Below are 22,797 nucleotides of genomic sequence, written 5' to 3'. Positions count from 1 at the left end.
CCTTTGAGAAGATTGTCGGCACAATGTACATAAAATGAAGTCAAGCGGTTTTAGCACCGAATACGTGTCTCCTTCCGTTTTTTCTCTCATATCTGTTTTTTTTTTTTTTTTTTTTTTTTTTTGCGAATGATGAATTCACAATCTCTCCTTACTGAGAGAGAGAGAGCCGTCATTTAAATTATGAACATAAGAAAATAAATAAAACAAATACGAAAACAGAATCGCATCGATGGAAGATGTGAAGGAATGATATACTAAGTGCTCGCTGTATTTCTGTACGTGACTCGTAAACGTTTTTAATACTTTGCAATAAAAGCGAATTTGTAACACGAATGAGTGAATTGTCGTCATTCGAGAGAACTGTATAATCAAAAAAAAAAAAGAAGAAAAAAAAAAGGAAATTTAATTTATTTTCTAGCTGAATTCTCGTTCTATATTGCTATCTAACCTTTACGCTTGGATGCCGTCTATTTTATCGCTTCAATTAGATAAAAGCAACTTTGCAGAATTTTTGAGAGATAATAAAGAAAAGAAAAAAATTTATAGTTTTACAGCATCATACACTAAACATCCGTTCTTTATTATTTTGCACCGTCGAGCGTGCAACGGCGGTAAGGCGCATTTTTTCCATTTATTTTGTATATCGTTCCGCACACATTATTGAATTCCGATAATCCACGTCGCCGCCGGTGTATAAGTCCCTTTACGGTACACCACAATTTACGATTCACCCCTGTCGTTTCCCGGTGAATTTTTTCTTTTCCCATCAATTTTTAGGAAAACCTCCGAAATTATTCGCGAGTTTGCTAGCCTTTCGACACTATATCGCAATCGGTTGACACATTCTGAAAAAAAAAAAAAATAAATAAAATTACACGAAGCGTATTGTGTCGTATCAACGCTGAGCCTTCAATCAAAATTGTAAAACCTTCGGGGGTGGTTTTTCCCCCCCGATCGGTTCGTCCAGAGATCGCACGTGAACATATTCGCGACCACTGTGTACCAATTCAATTTATCTCTTCGACATTGGCGTTGAGTCCTCACGGAGGACGGATAAATACATGTACGTGGTTCGTACGTGGCTCTCCCGAGCATCCCGGCGATCTGTCAAGGACTCTCGCTCTCTCCTTAGATGCGTCGGTCGTACAAGACTCGGTACTTTTCTGCTTTTTCTCTTTCTCTCTCTTATCTCTTCCCTTTCGCGTCTCTACATCCTCTTTCTCCTCTTCACCATGCGCGATCGCGCTCCTCTCGAGCGGTCACTTCAGGTACTTGAAAAGACCTCTCCGTAGTCTGGAAATATACTTTCATCTTGAGAGAATCTTACAGACGAACAGAACGTCACGTATTGAGGAACAATAAAGCCGAGAACTTTGTCCTTGGTCTTCGAGAAAAGTAATTTGAGAAATTCACCACAATCTCTCTTGGTGATCTCGAAATTTCTGAAGATAAGCATAAATCGTTCCCGAATAATCAAAAGTCGAATTTGTCGCAAATATTTTATTATCGGAGTACTTGTATATATTTGTTTCTTTGTTATTTAATTAATTTTTTTTTTAAGTACTTCAAAAATTTTTCAAAAATGTACAATACTTTTTTACAAGTTTCTCTACTTATTTCTTAAAGGTCGCGAGCTCATTTCCGTTTTCTCGTTTCTGTTTTCTTTGTCTTCAATAAGAAGAGCAGAAGTACTGGTTATGGCGATAAGCGCACAGTCTACCGACGTTTTTCCCCGTTTCAAAGTCGCTCGTTTCCAGTTTTTTCCACTTCCCTTTTCCCGCGTAGAGCCGCCCTTGGCGTCTTTTCGACATCACTTTCAAGCATCTCTCAATTTTCTTTCCCATTGCAATTCCTGCAACCACGAAGACGTTCGCGTTTTTTTTTTTCCACGTTGTTTTGTCTCTGCGCGTTCGCGGTTCTTGTTATTAAAAAATCTACCTTCACCACACTCTGTTTACTATCTCGACCTTCTCGGTTCCGCTTTTAGCCTTAGCAGACTTTTCTCCAACGACGCATCCTTTTGGATAGAAGCGGTGCACGTTGTGCCGTTTTTCCTTTGCCTTTCCCTCTTTTATGGGAACGCGCGTATCCCGAAACTCTCTCTCATCCAAGAGCTTTTCCGCCTCGAGCTGCGTTTTCTACGCCTCGGCCTTTAACGTCTTGGCTTAGGTAAAACGCGTCTCATCGCCGTTTCGTCTTTATTCCACTCATACGTTTCACCTTTCTCCCGTTGCCAAAAATCTTTACGGCACTTCGTCGAGCTCTACCTCCTTCGCAGTTTATCCGCTATTGAGACCCCGCTGCATTCTTCGGATTTTCCACCCTTCGTTTTTTTACAACCGCAATATCTGAATCTCTTCCTGTCTCTTATTTTCTTCATGCAAAAACCTTAACTGAATTGTTTTATAATTTTGCGCATACACATTTATATGTACGAATTGATATGTACAAGTACACGAGAATAATACACATGTGTAATTGTATTTTGTCAATGGTGTGTTTTCAGATGGAAGACGAGGGTAATCACGGTAACGATGACACCAGATGCTTCATTCTGTCAACACTGGCCGCCCTGCAGTGGTCGAGAGTTACGTGCGTCCTTTGTCGCAACGCCATGCTAGTTTTCGACAGGTATCCGTTGGTGGACGGCACATTCTTTTTGTCACCCAGGCAGCATTCTGCCGCCTGTGCCGAGGTACGTGTTTACCGTTCGCTTTTGTGAGACTATAAATACCGTATTTTCTCTCTCTCTTTTTGGTGAGTGAATATTTGGGAAATAAAAAACAAATATTCTAAATATATAAAAGTTCGAATCGAGTAGTTTGGTAACAGACGCAAAAATTTATCAAGAAGAAACTAATTGTGAAAGATTTTTTGTGTTAAAAAGACTCCAGTGATTTATTTAATTTTTTTTTTTTATTGTTCAATCAACATGTGATCATCTGTTTGTACATATATATAAACGTTTACAATACGATAATACGTCTGTGGTTCTTCGGTGTTTCGTTCCAGGTGAAAGTCGAAGGTCGCACGCAATTTTTGTCAGCCGTGTGCATGAGTTGTCTGGAGGGCAGCGATGGGCAACCCGTGCGTTGTCGTTTCTGCACTCAACCGTGGGACGGTTCGAGCCTGGTCCTCGGTACCATGTATAGCTACGATATTTTCGCGGCTATGCCCTGCTGCAGCGAGCGACTAAAAGTAAGTTCCAAGTTCGTGATCAGCCGATCTCTCGAATTTTGGCTCTGCCAACGCGCGAGCGTTAAGTTATTGGCTGCGTCTCTGTGTGTGCGTATACGAGAATAACTGTAATTTGTGAAATTTTTTCAAAATTTTTACATACTTCGTTTCTTTATCTTTTTCAAAACAATTATTGAAGTAATAATACGTAAAATCAAGGATTTTCTTTACGCGTTCAACTGAAACGTTCTTGATATTATAACACGCACACATATAATAGATACGTAAATATATTTATTAGCTGTTACTTGCAATTTCATATCTTTTCGACAATTTTATATCGCTTAAAATTGTACAACAATTTTTGTTTTGTTTTTCAATAATAGCCAATTAAATATAGTAGAAACATTTTGAAGATACCAGAGTTGTGAAAGTAATTAAGTGCGCGAGATATATAGAAGCTACGTGCTCTCTCATTCTGTCGCTTCGAGGCTTGATGAAGTCGTTCCGTTCTAATTTCAGTGCAACAGCTGCCAAAAGCCTCTGATTTACCCTCATCAGAGACTAAACTTCTACTCGGACTACAGCCGCGTCTTCGCCTGTCCACATTGCAGGGCGGTCGACGCTCACTTTGTGAAGCCGCTCTCGGCCTGCTTCACCCGCGAGCAGTTCCAGCTCTACAGTCAGTGGCCGTAACCATTAGAGAACTTAGTGAACCGCCGCCGTTTGCGCATCGCGGCCGATCTGTATCCCCTCTTTTATAAATCGATCTCCCTATTCCGGACGACCGTGCTCTAGAAAACCTCTCTTCGACTCCATTTAGGAGATTTTTGACAATGGCGAACGCACTCGAGGATCCTTCCTAGCGCGTCTCGTCGGCCGGATCCATCGGTGGATATTATTCGTTTATGTTTGAAATTTTTTTTTTTTTTTGTTTTTGTTTTTGATCGAAAACTGATAAACTTTATTTCGCAATTCCTTCGAATTGTTTTTTTTTTTTTTTTTTAACACTTAACAGTGAGCCTGCAAACGGCTGTTCCAAAACAATTTAGTATCTGTTTTTTTAAATTTTGTCTTGTGTGTGTCGCGCGATCATGCAAACGACGACGGTCCGCGCAAGTCCCTTGGCGCGTTCACGTAGTACTAATAAAATTTCAGATTAATGTTTATTTTTAATGTGTCGACTGTAAGTCTGTCTAGGTTGATTCTAAACGGGAGACGTCGGACTTCGGCGACTCGACGACTTGTTTCGTTACGACGACGTTTCGTTCGACGATGCGTGACGTAACTCTAGCAAACGCGCTGCATTTTCCAATGCATTTTTTTCCCACAAGTGCTCTTTAAGTTTTATAAGCATTTACATCGAGTCGCCGATTTAATTAGTCGATTTGTCGAAATCAGTGGCAATTAAGTTTTTTTATTAGTAGATACATGTATAACATCTCGACGCGATTGTTATGGACAATCTGTCTAATTAGCGGTTTTTTTATTATGTCTCAAATTAGCGAAATTTTTTGTTGCGAGAAGACTCGTGTATATTACTTATGCATAATTTGACTATTATCAAAATTATCTTAGGCAATTTTTAGATGAGAGTAATTTCTAAAATTTTGAATGACAATTTCGCCGTCTCCCGTTTTTTTTATAGTTGAATTGCTTTAAAAGAAATTAATACAAAAAAAAAAAAACTAAATTTAGGCAGAAGTAAACAATATTATATAGAACCTGGGAAAAAAATCGATTCACACTTTATTATAAACTTGTATAAAAAAAAAAAAAAAAAACGCTATTTTTAGGAAAGATTTGTGTGAAAAAAGAAAAATAACTATCGTTTGTTACTTAGATAATCGAGAACGTTGTTTTTTTTTACATTTTATTAGTTTATACGTTTATGGCGGCCATGTTGATTTTGTTTAAGGATCTACGACTCACATTCGATGGGTTTCAAACGTTGATTCGATCGGGCTTATTGCGCGACTTTCCGCGACTTCCTCGGGACGGGAACGTTTTACCAAAGGACGAACGTAAAAAAAAAAAAAATATTCGTCGATTTGCGCCAGTCGTACAAAAGTCAAGTAAATCATCAAGAAGAAGAAGAAGAAGAAATCTATCGGTCGAGACAGACTTCCGCTTTTTTTTTCGATGTGTAAACATGATTTTCACGTCTGGACGAAAAACGGACGGTTTTCGCTCTTTGATTCCGTCGTCCGCTCGATCGAGTACGATTCTCGCGGAAAGTCGCAATTGCCCGTTGTATATATAGCCAGTGTATATAATATATTAGGAGAGAGTGGGAGAGAAAGCAAGTGTTTGGAGAGGAAGAGAACCTTCTTTTTTTCTGGCGATGCTGGTCGTTGCTGTCCACCAATAGCGGCCGTCCCACAAACAAGACCGCCCACCGTTCTCAAGGTAGTGTAGTCGATCGTGTACCTTTTTTTTTTTTTTTTTTTTTTACATTACTTCGATTTAAAGAAAAGAAAAAGTATATATACTTAATCCATACGCCGGGAAGTATATTTAGGAGATAATAAAGTGCCCCCGTGTTGTAAAGCGTAGCACAAGGGATCGCGAAGCTGCGCGACTACTTCTTCCAGGTTTAACAAGGTTTTCGTTATCATTCATTTTATGAATCGAATAAGAGATAATCGTTTTTTATTTGCGTGTACAAAATTACAGTGTCTCCGTTCGAGTTTCATTTTAGTTTTACGTGCTTCGGTAAGTGTATGCACATACTTTGATACAAATTAAAACACAAGTAAACAAAAATACTGTTTAATTTTAAAGAAAAACTTCAATTCTCTTCGCTTATTAAACAACTGATTGTTTTTTGTTTGTGTAATGTTTAACGTAGAAATAATTCCTTTCTTTTTTTCGCGCTACGAGGATATCGAGAAATCGCTAATTCGAGTAATCACACAGTTTCGCTTACGAATTCAATGGATACAATTGAATTGAAGGAGAAGGAGAGAGGAGAAGATAAAGAGGGTTACAGAAGCGAAAACAATTAAACAAAAAAAAATATAAAAAAAATAAAAAAAAAAAAACAGAAGATGCGCACGCGCAGGAAAACGTTCGGCAAACGGCGTCTTAAGGAGGATTATATCCAGACGAGAATCTTCCTTGGACGAAGTCGACCGCGTATTGGAGAGTCAAAGAACGCGTTTCCTGCGCGCGATGAATTGAACTCTCGCGTTAATTAATTTCTCGCGCATTTTTAGCGCCGAGGGCAAATAACGATCGCGTTTGAGTCCTTCTTCTCCGATCGTTTCGTCTCGACCGTACGTTTTCTCAGAGTGCCAAATGAGCAATTGCCAAGCAAAGCAGCATTTTTAGTATCTTTCGTCCTTTTTCAAGTTTCGTTTGCGGTTCGTATCTTCTTCGTATATTCTTATATTCTGATACTTTTATCCAATTCATTATTATTATATAATCTCTTCGATAATAAAACATGATGTATCTACGCCTGCTCGATCGACGACGGAAAGGAACTTGGATTTCGTTTTTACTGCTTACGCGATTTAAAATTCTTAAAATCAAACAAGTAGAAGAGAAAAAATAAAAATTGGCTTTTTTTCTCGCAAGTTAAGTTCTTTACTTTTTTTTTTTTTTCAAGATTTTGATTACACGTTTGGAAAATAGTTTGTTATTTAGGCACGTGTGAGAATCTGATGCATTTATTATTTTCATTGGTTTTTAATAAAATTGAATTTTCTTTTTAAACTCAAGCGGCTGTTTCAACATAGCTTCAAGTTCCTCGCGCGATCGGAGAAGCGTGTATATGAATAGTTTTTTCTTAATGACTTATTGATGCGTGTTCCTATGAATGCACGCGTCGCCTGTACTCCCTACTGCTTTCAATTTTTAATAAGAATCCATATTAATCGGCGGTATGCGCTCCTCTGAATTCCTGTTCGCAGACAAATGAGAAAGGAACAAAGAGGACCGGGTACGGAGTTTTTAGCGGGATTTTTGAACGTTTGCAGTCGTTTATCGCGGATAAATTTTATTTCGAACGTTTGTACAGATTCTCATCGAAACGAAACAAGAGACACACTTCTTCGTGAGATCATGCAAAGTTCTCTCAGATCTTTTTTGTTTCTCTGTGACTGATTTTTTTTTTTCTACACATTTACTACGCACCCGTGAGTTTAAAGAAAACAATTGAGAGAAGCAAGATTTTGAAAATATTTGGAAATTTTTTAAATACTTCGTTACAAAAGTACAACACCGTACACTTTCTATTCTAGCAGATTTCGTTTATCTCGTTAATAAAAAAAAAAAAATCTCTAAATAATTAAAATATAGATAGATTATATATATATATTATATATAATACAAAGAGAACTATCGTTAACAGTTTAGATCTATCAGATGCGTTTAGCGTTTTCACGAGGATAGAGATCTTCTGACGGATTTCACGATTTTTAGGAATGAGATCGGTTATGTTGGCGTATATATATATCATCGGACGTAGATTATAAAGGCAAAGCCGAGAATATGCGATTTATATAGTGCATCTTGGTTTGTTTTTTTCTTTCTTAGACCTTTCTGTCATTAATTTTCATGTGCGAACACGTGGACGGAAGTGCCGGATCGGATTCTTCCGATTCGTCGGAATCGATATCGGAGGACATCCTCGGAAAAATCCTTTGAGAAGCGACGAATTTTTACGGCAGACACTGCGCATGTACAAGAGAAATCGCTGTGAAGATAGAGGAGGGGAAAAAGAAAATAGCTTTTTCACTATATGACGGTGCCGTAGCAAGCTGCTTTTTTTTTTTTTTTTTTTTCTAAGAGGACAGCAAGTGTCTTTTTTATCATCGATCGTGCGTCGACGCACGACGACGCACTTAGCTCCGTAGTTGATAAGGCTAATGTTACACTTAGGCTAATCTTTTTTATTCGGGTAATTAACTATAGTGATTTTGTACTTTTGCTATTTTCTATCGACGGCGTTTGGTAGAAATCGGCGTGACGAGAAAATGACGTTTATAATAAAAATCTTGCTGCTCGAAATTATTGTTGAATTTAGCCTGAAGATTCCGCGTAAAGATATACGTCACAAACTAAACTAGAGAACATTTGTTCTCCGCGAGAATTATATCGTACGAGTGTACAGAATTGCCGGAAGATTCGACGTTCAAGATTTAATCGCATTTCCCAGTGATTTCCGATATATATGTCAAATTTTCGTTTGTTCTTGTAAACTTTCGAGAAAAACGACGTCTTTGAAAATCAATCATCACAAGACGTAAAAGATTGTCGGAAGGTTTGACGTTTGTGAGGTTCCTTGTATGATACACACCTTACCGTATGGAGAGAGAAAGAGAGTGCTGTGATATATCTTTTTAATTGCAAACTGGCCGTTGTGTCATTGTGTTAATTGATACAAAAAACAATTAGTGGTGGTAGAACGAGAGACATACATTCGTTAATCTGTTTGAAAATGTAGCGATAATGTGAATGAGAGACGAAAGCAAATTGGAGACCAAGAAAAAGGTATCTAATTCTTCTGTGTGACGTGTGTTTTAAAATAAACTTCTCTTGCACATTTTTTCAGTAAGTTTAAGATTCGTAAATTACGTAAATGTCTCTTTATCCAAAAAGCTAGTCATATAAACCTCATAAATATACACAACAAACGTACTTCCCGGTGAATCGAAATCGAGAATCTTCCGGAAATCTCGTACACGCGCGATAACAATCTCACGTGGAAAATCAATGCCGATAATTTTATTTTAAGAATATTCAGGCTGACGATAAATACTTGTAAAAATAATACTTGTCGAATCAGATACGAGTCAGCGTATAGTTGAAACACTCATAAAGAGAGTTTCAACAAATAATAGATTTATCGAAGATTATTGTCGTCGCGCCGTTTACCGACGTCCAAATGTCGATTTAGTGAATGTTTTGTATATCAGTGTTTTTATATGGTCGGACTAGGGGTGCCCGAGGGTGGCGACGACGACTCTGTTAACGACCCTCGTGCCGAAGCCCTAAGGTATCGATATCGTTAATCAGACGCCGTCTCCCTCGTGGTTGGCCCAAAGTATACCGAATAATCGATATATCCCGCGTTTGTGAATTTTATATAATCCGAATAGCATTTGCGCGCGTGGCACGTTTGTATGGGACGGGAGGGGGGAGTATGGGGGTTATCGATGAGAGGGAGGGAAGGGAGGTTGAGTCTTCGTGACGGAAACAGAGAGAGGTTATGAATGGTTGAATTATGAATAGAGTTTAGTATATAGTCATTACATTACTTGAAAAGAAAAGAAGGTTTGAATCATCGATAAATAGTAAGTTTATAAATGACGGTTTTCTCGTAATTAAGACACTCTTTCGTTTTCGTCGGTCGTTCACTCGTCGTCCAAAGAGAGAGAGAGAAAAAAAAAAGAGGAAGAAACTGAGAGAGAAAGTGAGAGAGGAGGGAATCAAGACTCTGTCGTCTCGAAGCGCAAAGAAGTTTTTCTTACTTCGCCGTCGGTCGACCTTCAATCGAACGTTAATGGAAATTGATCAGGATCGAAGTCGGCCTTGAGATAAAAATTCGATCTCGAAGAAATCGCGCGTCGTTCACGTTGAACGGCTTGAGAAACATACGGAAGTGTAATTCGCAAGAGATACGTGGATTTGAGAGAGAGAAAGAGAGAGAGTGAGGAAGAGAAAGATAAGCGAAGCGATTGTCTGCGGAGTCGGGAGAAGAGATCGCGTTCTCAAAACAAATCGGGTAGACGACCGAACGAATCGTCCTAGTGATAAGTTATTGTGTCATATTGTGGATGTCCGAGACGATTAGACGGGAGGAGAGGAAAACAATTTTTATTACGTACTAATCATATAGTAATTATATCGGTTGTTCAATCGGAATCTTCTCACGGTGGCTTCTTGACGTGGCCAAAGAACGTGAGGGAAACGATTTTCTCGTCGGTCAAAGTTCGTTTAAATGATTCGATATATATATATATATATATAAAATAAATAAATAGATAAAGAAATATATATAAAAATATATATAGATAGATATATATATATATATTATATGAAATATGAAAAAATGAATAATACGTACGTTTAAGAATCATCAATTTTTGTCTCTTAGCGAGTAAGTCTTTACAGCTGTGCTAGACAACTATAGGTATATATATCGAAATACACATATATATATGTATATATAAATATAAATAAATATATATATATATATACACATATATATATATATATAAGTACGTTTTCAACGTGTATGTCGCGAACACGCGCGTGAAGCAACGTATACGGGCTCCTTAGAAATGTACCGAAAGAAAGAATTGTAAACACACACATTTACACACAAATCTTATACGTACGCAAATCTTCTATCGCACGCGTTAAATGAATTTACACAGGAAAGCGTTTTTATGAGACGCGAGGAAGGGATTTCTCTCAAGCAAAAATGGCAGAGCGAAAGAAACTTTAACACAAACAAACACGCGGTATTACATTTATATTGCGAAACAAAAATAAAACGCGCGTCAAAAATTCTAAAATTATCATTTGTTTAGCAACGTGACAAAGTTAAAATTCCCGACGCGATGTTGAAGGAGATAGAAGATAATATAAGTTAGAAAAAAAAAAAACGGCGGAGAAACATTTGTCTCTCTCTCTTACTCGTATATGTGTAACGTACACGTTACGAGACTTGAAGCAATATCTAGATGGAGTATCGAATAGCCGACATCTCGATCTAATCATAACAATCTCCGTTTCATTGATCAAGTTTCCTGCCGCACCGTACACAACCAGATCAACGTGCGGTTGCTTGAGAAAATCGCCTCGTGATCTCCCATAGTCATGCGATACGCCGTAGTCGTGCGCGTGTTAAAAACACACACACACACACACACACACACACACACACGTAAACTTATGCTCACTAATGATGTTTTTTTTTTTTTTATTAGTATCAATAATTGCAGTAAATCGAGAACAACACATGTTTTTCAAACGCATGATAGATCTTGATCGCAATCGTGCAGCAGAGCGTATGCATTTTTCTTTTCTTTTATTTTTCTCATCTTGACGTCGCGATTTAAAGCTCGGGCGCGATATAATTTTTCTTGGTTTATCGATCGGCTTCCATCTTCTTCGTTCTGTTACGATTTTCTGCAGCATTATTTACGCGAGCGTACCAACGTGTGATAGCGAAGGGTACGCGAAAAATGGTGATAATTTCTTGTGATCGACAGAAAGGAGGCCAAAACGCATAACCGCGATGGAATCGTGTTCGACGAATGCGCTTCAATTTTTTTCTCCAACCGATCAGCTTTGATATGATCCAGATTTGGTTATACGTCGATATACGTTCATCTTGTGCATCACTATTTGACGTTTGATTGCTTTTAATTAATTTAATTAAATCGTCAATATATTAATTACTTGGATTATTGACGTTCCAAAATCCACTGCCACTCGACTTGTGTTAGTTTTTAAGTAAGTTTTTCTTTTCATATATATCGCGTCAACAAATTTTGTTTCACAATACACAATATTTAGTTAACGAACGCATCGCTCGGACTCGATTTCTTATTGACGGATGTTCGAATGCCTCCGCGAGCAGACTTCTTAGTTTCTTTTTTTTATTACGTTGCGAATCGTCGTCGGCGATTCGCTCTTATAGAGTTCTTGCGCTTCTCCCAAGTTAACGGCTCGTTCCTCAGTTCATCGTTTTCTTTTGCGTCTTCTTTTGCGAGAAACGTAGATTCAAAATAGTGTTTCGAATTTGTTTTGTGCTTCTACTACAGTAAGAAATAAATAAACAGACACACATAAATACGTTATAGATACATAGACATATATAAAAATATATATATATATATACAAAATATATATACACAATATACATATGCGCATGTTATATCAGTGCGCATACATTAATAAGTACACACACATATATAGTTAACCGTGTAAACTCATTATCTACGTACTAGCAAGGTTGCGCGATCATTTATTGCGTTAAAAGAACAATATTACAGTTTTCCGTTTTCCGTTTTATTATATTAGATGTGTATCCCATTTGAAAATGGCAGTTTAATTTAATTCCTTGACGTTCAATGGGACTTCGCCCCGATAAAACCGGTAAAAGCTTTTGAGCTACAGTTGCCGTATCGCTCAATTCAGAATTTCCGCGGTTAACACGGTTTTTCTCGAACGAGAACCATTGATCCTCAAAGAGTTAAATTTTTGACTTTCTGCGCGCGTTAATCATCACGAAGCCCGACAAAGCCAAAAGATTCGATCGATGGGTAAAGACAGGTATCAATGTGGCGATTAACGCGTTCTCTCAACTCATAGACTTAATTGTGATGTTATTACTTCGTTAATGAAACGTTAACTCGTGTATACCAGATTCAAACCCGGTTCTGGCTAGTCGCAGGCACGTGCCGTTCTTCTTCGTTTGTACTTTCTTTTTAGATAATACGCTCCTGCGAAAGGCGCTTGAAGCAAAAAGCTACATTTTGGGTACGCTTGTGTGTTAGGTTTTCACCTGTTTCCACGAACGCATAATTTTTATAGGATTTATCTTGTTCTCGAATCCGGTCGTGCCGCGAATTCTCTGTTTTTTCCAGTCTGAGTATAATTTTCAAGCGCGGAGATAGAAGGAGAGAGAATAATAATAATAAAAAAAAAAATAAAAAAATAAAACAGAGAGTTATATAGGGATGCGGATTTTTAGGAATCGAATCGCGGGCGCTAAGTTTCTGACGCCCGCGTTGACGAACGTACTACATTCTTATATTTGTCGAAAGACGTACAAAGAGTAAGAGAGGAGCGGATAGAGACAAATATGCGTGCGCTTGCGCGCAAGCGCTCTAAGCGCACTGGATTTACGCGAGAGAGAAAGAGAGAGAAAGAAAGAGAATGAAGACAGGAGGTAACGCTGCTCGCGGACGTGGAACACGAGCGGATCTTCACGCCGGAAACGAACGTCGGTATCGAAAGGCGGAAGTGAGTGATCGCGCCGGAATTTTCATGGAACACTGATTTCCTCTCGCGCTCCGCGTCCCGATCAAATTTCACAGAACACGAAATCATCAATCCCACGTTGATTCTTTTATCTCCCGCCTACGTCGCGGGGGTATAATTGTCAACTTTTTCCGAGAGCCCGAAGATTTTTATTATAATCCTCTATCCCACCTCCCAATCCCTTCTCCGCACCCCCGTTTTTCCCACCTCCTGTAAGTGATGTAATTAATGTACGTTGCCTAATAATTGTTATACTGAAACGTTAGAACGACGAAGAAATTTTATCGAGTGCGCTACTGGAGAGCGATTTTGTTTTTTTTTTCTCACGTCGGCAACTCGCGTGTATGCCTTGACTCTCGATTATCGATCGTCAGTCTCTGTCTCTCCGCGCGTTAACAATAACACTTTCGCGACAATTGTTCGTCTGAGGACCTTTTTCGATGAGGAAGAAATGTTCCGGCGAGTCCGGACATTCTTCGAGAGAAAGAAAGAGAGAGAGGGAGAAGAGACAGCTCCTCGAGAGACAAGGGAGCATTGTTCGCCAACGTCATAAATAGTACACACACCGGCTGTCTTTCACACTCTACGATTGAAGGAGCCGAGCTCTCGATACCCCCCGAACGCGCGAAGATTCGCGGGTGTTGATCGCAAGATATATCGAGCAAATGAATTAAAAAAAAAAAAAAGAAAAGCAACACCGTGAGTATAGAAAGACTCAGAACGTCATATCACATCTCCGTTTGTCGTGAAAGATTCACATCACAAAACTAAATCAGAATCTTGGGATTTTCGATCGATTGCCGGGAGCTCGGCCGTAATCAAGTCGATTGGATATGTTGGCTAAAGGTACAAATGTACATAGGAGCATAATGTTGTTATTAACCCTATAACGCCGTCACCCCGTCTCTGCGTTGTCTTTCCGAGCTACAACACGTCGGAAGTGTATTATCATCAATTCGATAATGGAACTAGTGACGCAGGAAATGAAATAAATTTTTCAATCAAAGATGCATAGCTCTCTTGGAGCTGATTCTAAGTGCGCTTTACGACGCTATCGTGTACCGGCGAATTCGGAGTCGTATACGCGATGTGAATCTTTTTGTGTTACAATTATCATCATTGTTTTTGGAAAGAAGAATAATGCGTCACTTTTTTTATTGGACATTTTGCGGCAAATTGATAAAAAGTTCAAAATAAAAGTCGAATATATATATATTCTTTGCTTTCTTTTTGCAATGATATTAAAAATTTAGTTTTGAAAGAAATTTTAAGAAATTATTTGAGTAAAAAATGCGAATGAATATTGTGAATGAATACTTGTGCCAACGAATTATACTTAAACAGAGAAAACGGGATTCTCGTATCTGTCGATTTTGAATTCGCCGCTTTAAACAATCGGGCGCCGGCCTAAACAAACAAATATTCCAGTGACACACGTACAAAGCCCGCCAGGAGAGAGAGCCCCGAGAACACGCGGAGACGGGGTGAATGTTCACGAAGGGCGAAGTTGGTGGATAAAGAGCAAATCGATACGCAGAAATGCAGAAATGGTTGAAGGTGCAAAGACAATTAATTCACGGCTCGACGCGTGTGATCCCGAAATACACAACTTCCAGTCACCTTTCGACATCTGTTTCCCTTCTCTTCTTCTCACCTCCCCTTTCGCGCGCGCGAGCCGTGAATTAATCGCTCACGAAACTGACAGATTTTACAAAAAAAAAGAAAAAAAAAACAAACAAAGCAGATCGACGATTAATCACGCGTGACGAGCGCATCGCAACGTCACGAACAACAACGACAAGTATAATACATACTTTTGTAAAAGTCGCGCACTTCTAAAAATAACGCGGTTAATTAAAATCGATTCTTTTGTTTTGGTTTTTTCTTCGTGCTTTCGGTTCTACCGGCGCGTGATGAAATTTCATTCGGCGATTCGTCGTCGCAAAAGGTTTGCGCGTACGCGGTACACGCGCGATCTTTTCGCGTCGCGAGTTCGCAACAAGAGACGCGCGCACGCGCGCAACATCGTAATTAAGAATTGAAGAAGCAAAAGACCCGCATTATAATCGCTAGTTCATAGGAACCCCTCCCCGATACCAAAAGTACCCCCCTGTTTGCAGCCAATTTCCTTAGAGGGGTTAAACCGATCTGTGTCTGAATGGCGTGTGGATGTTGCTACTCCCTTCTTGTTCGTGCATTTAATCGCACCCGTAGCATATATGTATACATATGCCTTCTGTACCCTTCTCATATAACACCCCCCCCATCTGAATCAAGTAGACTTGTAGCCGTCGTCTGTAGTAAGCGTCGTGTTGGATTTTTGTATTCGTAAGCGTAGTCATTTTGCTGGAGAACCATTCGCGCACGTTGTTTCCAATTCTGAGGATCTGCACGTTAAATAGTTTGCAGGTGCACGTAATGGCTTCGATAAAGCGTGAAAATGCGCAAAGTTCCTCGACTGAAATGTGTTGGGAGAAGTCGTGAAGAGACTCGGGAATTTTGGCCGTATATTCATCATTTATATATATAAAGACTTATCGCACCTCTAACGGTTTACAGTCTGAAGATGAGAGATGATCAACTAATAGATATTTGCTCGTTTTCCGATCGCAAGAGAATTAAGAAGAATAATACATTTCACAATAAAATCTAAAATGTGTTGGTTTGTAAATAATTTAAAAAAAAAAAAAAAAAAAACTGCACGAAAGAGGATGCGGATGTTTGCATCAGTTGCGATATGCTGTCTCGGATATTGCTTATAATCTTGAAATCTTCCACATTCGATACAATTTTATACAATCTGTTTTTACGGTAATGTTTTTAAACCATATTAGAGATGATCTATATCTCTTGAAAAATTATGAATTTTTCTGTGGACGCGAACGTGCGCGCGAATGGTATCACCTCTAAGTAGTTTTATACTTAATCTCCGATACAATTTTTCGCTGATCTGCCCAAGAGCATACAGCGCAATTTTGAATTACTCGCATCCGAGAGTTTTTAATAATGCGTACACAATCAAAACGACGACGACGAACATACGTTCTTCACGTTACGTGTGTTGTACGTTCTCACGAGAGAATAACCCGCTTAAGACTGTGCGACGTATCGTTTTTTGTTTCTTTTCTTTTATTTTTTTTGTTTTTAAAGAAAAGTTTTTACGTTGCGTCACTGTAAACTAACACCAATCGCTAAAGCAATTTTGCCGACTCGAGTGCGGTGAATATTCGTAATATATATTTGCGTTGTTAAGTGTGTAGTTCGAGCGGACGAACGAAAATAAAAAAAAAAAAAACAAAAGACGAAAGAGAAACAAAAATAAGTAACGCGAAACGAAATTTGGCCGAGAGAGATCGCGCGCGAAATATATGATCCATATATATTCGCTCTCGTAAATTTGTCGCGCTTTTTTAAAAGTAGGGGCTAAGTTCACGGTGGATCTTAAGGGTAGGCACTTCTTTTTTAACAATATACGTCGCGGTTCCACGAGCGAACTTCGAATCGAACACGCTAAAAATTAAGATTCTCGTTAAATAAGTTTCTTAGGCATAAATCGGGCATTTTTATTCGGCTGTGTTATATAAAAAAAATAAAAAAAAAAAAAACAAAGTAAACTAAAATACGGTGAAGCGACTTTAGATTCGGTAAGATCTCAAATGTAGATGAATAATTTTTGTACCCTATTTTTTTAAACGATCGCCACGTCGATCACGAAGACGGAGAAAAGGGTTCGTGCGAAATTTAACACGGTAGTATTTATCAAAATTAAGAAACGTCGTTAAGTTTAGTTTAAGGCAATTCGTCGCGGTAATTTCGAAACACGTCAAACTCTCGCGCGCGTTTACTAGTATCGATATATGTATATCGAGGGAGGGATCGGAGTAAGTAATCGAAGATTCGCCTCTGCTTAGCCCTTCCGATACGTCAGAGAATCGCAAGTTTCCGCGAAGAGGAAGAAAAAAAAAACGATCACGTAAACTTCGAGCGAGTGGCGCTGAAGGAGAGGAGTAGCGCTACGAGATCGACGATCGTGCCGCATCGAAACGATCTTCTGAAAAGCTAGTCTTTTGCCCGACGCTCGGGCACGAGATCGATCACACGCGAGGTTTCGCTCCGCTTGCGAACGCGAGACGCTCGAACGTAACCGTTTTTGCAGGGTGTGTCGTCTCTCGATGTAAAAGTCTTTAACAAGTAATAATCTCCCCGTATAGGTAGGGTACTCTTTTTATAATCACACTTTGATATCCGTCCTTCGTTCTTCGGACGCGAGAACGAAGGAAGAGACCTCGTTTGGAGAGGCCGCGCGTAGTTTTAGACAACACTTTTATAGCCGTATTGCTTAGTCGTTAAGTGAATCGAGAGGAGAAAAACCGATCGGACGGCAGGCATGGAAGCAATCCAAAAAAAAAAAAAAAAAAAGAAATCATACGTAGACACACAAGCATTTTGCGATGCAAAAGCGAATAATCATGCTGGTAGTGCGGACCAAACGGGATAAAAACCGACGGAAAGTTTGTGGAAAATAAGGAAGCGAGAGAAGGGTTTGTCTTTTTGTTGGAAAAGAAAGGGAACAGAAGGGAAAGAAATGTATAATTGCGTAAAAAAAAAAAAAAAAAAAGAAAAATTGCCGCTCTCCATCGGAGATTAACGTCCTAGATCGTTTGTTGTGATTAAACTTGTAATAAGACATGGCGAGGATTTCTGTCGACTGCGCGTGCACTTCGAGTGACGTTTGAGCTTTTTCTTCTCTTTTGGTTTTTTTCACGCTTGTTTCTCTCTTTCTGTGCAAGGTTAAGCGAAGGACACGCTTGTGTTAAAAAAATTTTTTTTTTTTGTTTTTAAGGAAAATCGGTCACATAAAACTTGCACAAATTTCTGTTTCCGAGAACACACGCACCGCGTGATAATATATGTGTTATTAATTAAATAAATAAACAAAAAAAATAAATATTGAAGTTGTTTTTGAATATATTATTAAATAAAGCCACATTTTTATTTACGAAAATTTTAGGTATTTTATTTTATTTTTAATCGTCTTGATTTTTCGCACAATAAACGTCGCTCACGAAAATCAGACGCATTGTCTTAACGTTTAAAAAAATCTGATCGACTAGACGTTTGCGTACATGTAACATTTAAAAAAGCAATTTTTTAAAATAATATATTTTTTTTTATTTTATACTGTGTCAAACAAAAAAGTTTTACAATCTCACATATGAATTTTAATGTCAGCAAATTCTTCGATTTAATCGTGAAAATCATCACTATCGATTCTGTCGTCATAAAAACTCGCATTCTACTTCGCATAATCGAAATATAAAATATTTATTCTTCGATTTTTATTTTATCGCGAATTTTCCTTCAAATCTTTTTTCTGACTTCCTTGCGTGTGTATTTTTTCTGCTTTTTTTTTCTTTTTCTTCGAGGGCGGTGAAGAAGAAAAGAAAAAAGAGAACGAAGAAGAAAAGAGAAAGAAGTGAGATTGCTACGGACGATAAAAAAAAAAAAAGTACAAGAGAAACGGAAAAAAACACTGAATTGCGATAGCCTTTCCATGTCTTACTGCCCTACCCTGTGAGACTCTCGTTTGCCTTCCTACGTGTCTTCTCGTTCTCGAAAGAAATGAAAGAGAAAGAGAAAGAAACAATCAGAAGAAACCAACAATCGAATGGTGGTGTCTCGCGCGACAATCGCGTTAAACGAGCGCATCGGGACGTTTGTTCGCGCGCGTGCGCGAGAAGGTATAGCTGCAGAGTTTGCACTTCCGATTGCGACGAGCGAATGTCAGCGGATCCCGCACAGATTCCATCTGGAAATTAGGAGGGCAACGAGGAGGAGGGAAACGTTGAAGCTGAGGTCGCGCGAGGTCGGAGCTTTTTCGAAGGAATTTACAAAAAGGCGGTCGTAACGACGGTTTGGGTGAAAATACACATATATACGCACATAGAGACATATACGTGTACACGACATATAATCGTATAATAGCGATAACGGTAATACATAATTACATAACCACTTAGCGGTGTACGGTTTGATCGAGAAGATTTGAAAGAAAATCGGGGCTTAGAATCGCTCAAGGTCCTTTTCGCGTAGAAAACAGAGAGGAGGACTTCTTTTCTTATAGGCGTCGCGTAGTTTGTATATCGATCCTATCTGTAGGTAACGATTTTTTACGTGGTAAAGAAGATAATATAACGTATACTCGCGCGGGTATATTATCGGAGCTATTTCCCCCCATTTTCGTGTAGCTTAGTCGGAGTCACGATAGGCTCGCGTTGCGACTTTGCGTGGTATTTTGCGAGGTAACGTGTAGTGTTTTTTCTTTCCTACGCTAAAATGGCCAAAATTTATCGGCAAGTAAAAATCGCAAGGCCACTCTCGTGGGCGCCAATCGTGACTCGGTTTTAGCGGTCGTGAATGAAAGAAGAGCGATTGAGATCTGCAAGAATCAAATTAGCCATCACCCGAATTAATCCAACTTATTTCGTTTTCTGACCATCCCTTAACTCCTCCTTTATATATATATATATCCGATTTCTCGCCAGTTAACCCATTAGGTTTTTCCAATTTGTTCTCGACCCCCTTCGCCGTACCGGTTTCATCGATGCAAAAGATGAGACGCGGCCTGCGACTGTCCAATCACGACGACGATTTTATTCAATCGGTAAACAAATCGGCATTTTCTTTCAACGTTTTTGAACTGTTTGGACTGTTGTAATTAAGTTTAATTAAAATAAATTAAAATTTTCTCTATTTTATTTACACCCTCCTTCAATATTCCTTTCCTACACACATTTCACGATAAAATTTTGAATTTTCTTTTTTAAAACCACAATAGCGACCTTTTCTCATTTTGTGTGACTAGTTCTCTCTTATGTATTTTTTATTTTACACTAAAATAAACAATAATGCGAACTTGACGATTTATTTACCAACGCTCCTATTGATATCTTTGTGTGCGATTGGACACGTCGCGCGCTTCGTCCGATTACCTGGCTGATATCTGACACGAATTGGGACATTTTACAAGGACGGGAAGACTGCGCGAACACACACGTTCGGCGCGATGTGCACAAAACTCGGTTAGATCGTGAGAGGATGTTATTCGAGACTTTTCGCACAGGAAGTGACACACGCGCGAGAACTGGGTAAGATGTTCCCGAAACGAAATCACGGAAAATAAAACAACAGCGAGGCAGCTGTGTCCCTCGATACCTCCCCTATAAGAGTACAAATTTTTCTAATGTGAATAACACTATATCGAGCGCTGAAATAAAAAAAAAAAAAATAAAAAAAATGTTAGACGACGAAGGAGTAACAAGAAAAGACACAAAGCGAGAAAGAAAGAAAGAAAGAAAGAAAGAGAGAGCGAGCGAGAGAAAGAGAGAAATAATAAAAATTAGAGATGAAAAAAAGATTATTAATTATTATTGAGCGCGAGAGAGAGTGTGAAAGGAAGTTTTGAGTGACGAGAAAGAAAAGAGAGTAATATTAGGCGAGAGATAATGTTTAACGATGTTTTCCCTGGTGTAGGAATTATTGCGATAGCGATATGGAAAATTAAATGAAAACAAAAAAAATGATAATGATTTATATAATAAACGTACCGCATAAAACTTTACCTAGATCTAGGTTCACTGAACGTTACACTATTATCGGAGTACGATATATATATAATAAATATATATATATATATTTACGCGCATGTAGCTATGTGTTAACGATCCAAACTGCCATTAGCACTTAAGGCGCGGCCCCGCTGATCCCCGTTGAAATTCTCAGGAACATTTTCATCGAGGCTTCGCGATAACTTTGAAAGCGTACAAACGACACATGTCGGATCTCGCGATTCTGTACACGGCGTGCACATATAGATTTAAACAAAACAAATAATAAAAAAAAAATAACAGGGAGACGAGAGATGCGTGTGGCAAAGTGTGATTTCCATTCGTTATCATATCGGCGCGTCATATGTACGCACGTCAACTTTTACCTCAATAGCAGGCGATTTCAGAGTTAACCCGATCGCTTTCTCGATGCTTAATAATCTCGTTGTTGACAGAGTGTCGTCTCTTACGGGAGAAGATTTGCGAAGTTAAATGTCGCAATATCTTTTTTGGAATCTTGTCGAGCTGGTCTTAAGTGACATGGTATTTAAGAAGAAGCACGGGATGATGAATGAATGATGAGAATATTGTGGTAGAGGAGAGGAGAGAGAGCCGTGTTAGTATCACGTGCGAAGAGAGTTAGACATGTAAGCTTCGAAGATCAAGTATTGTAGTTAGAGTTCGGTGTGTTTATTGCATGCACCCGTCTACGGATAGATGAGAGAAAGAGAGAGAGAGAGAGAGAGAGGGAAGAGGAGAGAGAGAATACCGGGTGTAACCTCTATTTAAAATTATCTCTTTCTAGCTGTTTTTCCCTTTAATAACTCTTGAATGCATTATCTATGAAATATATATATATAAACCAAACACACACACACACATACACACACACGTACACGTAACATAACACACAAGTTACATTTATTCGCCAGCATCGATTGAACTTACATGCACACATGTGCATAAATACACATTACGCACAAATGTTTATCTAGAAGCAATAAACATAAATTCGAGGCATCGCGCGCTTCGATCGATCGTCGAATTGTAAACATCTTGCCTGTGATGAATATTTACATCCGTGTGTGTCTCTGAATATATAGCATATAATCTAAATATATTGAATTATATCCGTAAGTTTGATATCAAACTATTGTATAAATAAAGAGCTCGTGCTTGATCAAAACGTAAATCTTGTCAAACAATATTTTTCTTCAAATCGATGCCGGAAATAAAGTGACGGTAAAAGAAATAAATTGTTTATTCGTAAAATTATTAAACTGATGTTTTTCCAGTTTTATTTTTCAAAAATGATAAGTGACAAAAACAAACTAACTGGTTTGATCTCGCACGTTATTTTTTATCGTGTGTAGGCACAGTTTTTCACGTCAATCGATCGAAGCGCAATCGCCTCGTTACATACGTAACCTGTAACTGCCGAAAATAAGACTATCGTGATGAAACATAATCTTTCCAGCCTAAGCTTTTTCTACCGAGAACGTTTTTATACGTCATTTGTCGGTTCACAATTCGTGTAAGTTTTGCGCCGAATGTTCGTGAGTAATAGCAGATGTCGCGTTGTTTGAGACTGATCTCCGTTAGAAAGTCGCGTCAGCGTCGACGATTCGAAGCGAAAATTAACGAGGAGGAATAAGAAGAAAGTGCGGGATATGAACGGTGAAAATGAATTGAGAATCCCCTTTTGGATTCAACCGGATGCGCGCGAGTGTCAGCAGAAATATTCCGCGCGATCGTCGACGACGAAGATATCGGAGAATAAAATATCGACACGGCAGACGTCGGCGACTCAACGACTCCATATCCGGAACAATCAAGACTTTCTTGATTCGTTCGACTATTATCCAAGTGTGCAAGACTCGAGCGTTGAGTGGGCGATCAACTCCGTAGACAAAAAGTAGAAACGTGAAAGAGAAAGAGAGAGAGAAAGAAGGAAAAAGAGAAAGAGAATAAAAAGGATAACAAGTATATACAGATATACAAATATATA

The 22,797-nt window shown here is 38.7% G+C and overlaps 1 protein-coding gene across 1 annotated transcript in view; it reads left to right on the top strand.

The window, feature by feature from the left end:
• Positions 1-4,880, top strand: part of LOC109857239 (headcase protein) — a 116,125-nt gene extending 111,245 nt beyond the window's left edge. Inside the window, exons 3-5 of the mRNA XM_020433386.1 lie at positions 2,507-2,695; positions 3,013-3,198; positions 3,700-4,880. Coding sequence (XP_020288975.1) covers positions 2,507-2,695; positions 3,013-3,198; positions 3,700-3,873 — 549 coding nt within the window. The 3' untranslated portion in view covers positions 3,874-4,880. The remainder of the gene's footprint in view (positions 1-2,506; positions 2,696-3,012; positions 3,199-3,699) is intronic.
• Positions 4,881-22,797: the final 17,917 nt, after the last annotated feature.

This window comes from Pseudomyrmex gracilis, unplaced genomic scaffold (genome assembly GCF_002006095.1).
Source record: "Pseudomyrmex gracilis isolate BER0280 unplaced genomic scaffold, ASM200609v1 scaffold_152, whole genome shotgun sequence".
In the NCBI taxonomy this organism is placed as follows: domain Eukaryota; kingdom Metazoa; phylum Arthropoda; class Insecta; order Hymenoptera; family Formicidae; genus Pseudomyrmex; species Pseudomyrmex gracilis.
This window is presented reverse-complemented; position numbering and strand designations above follow the sequence as displayed.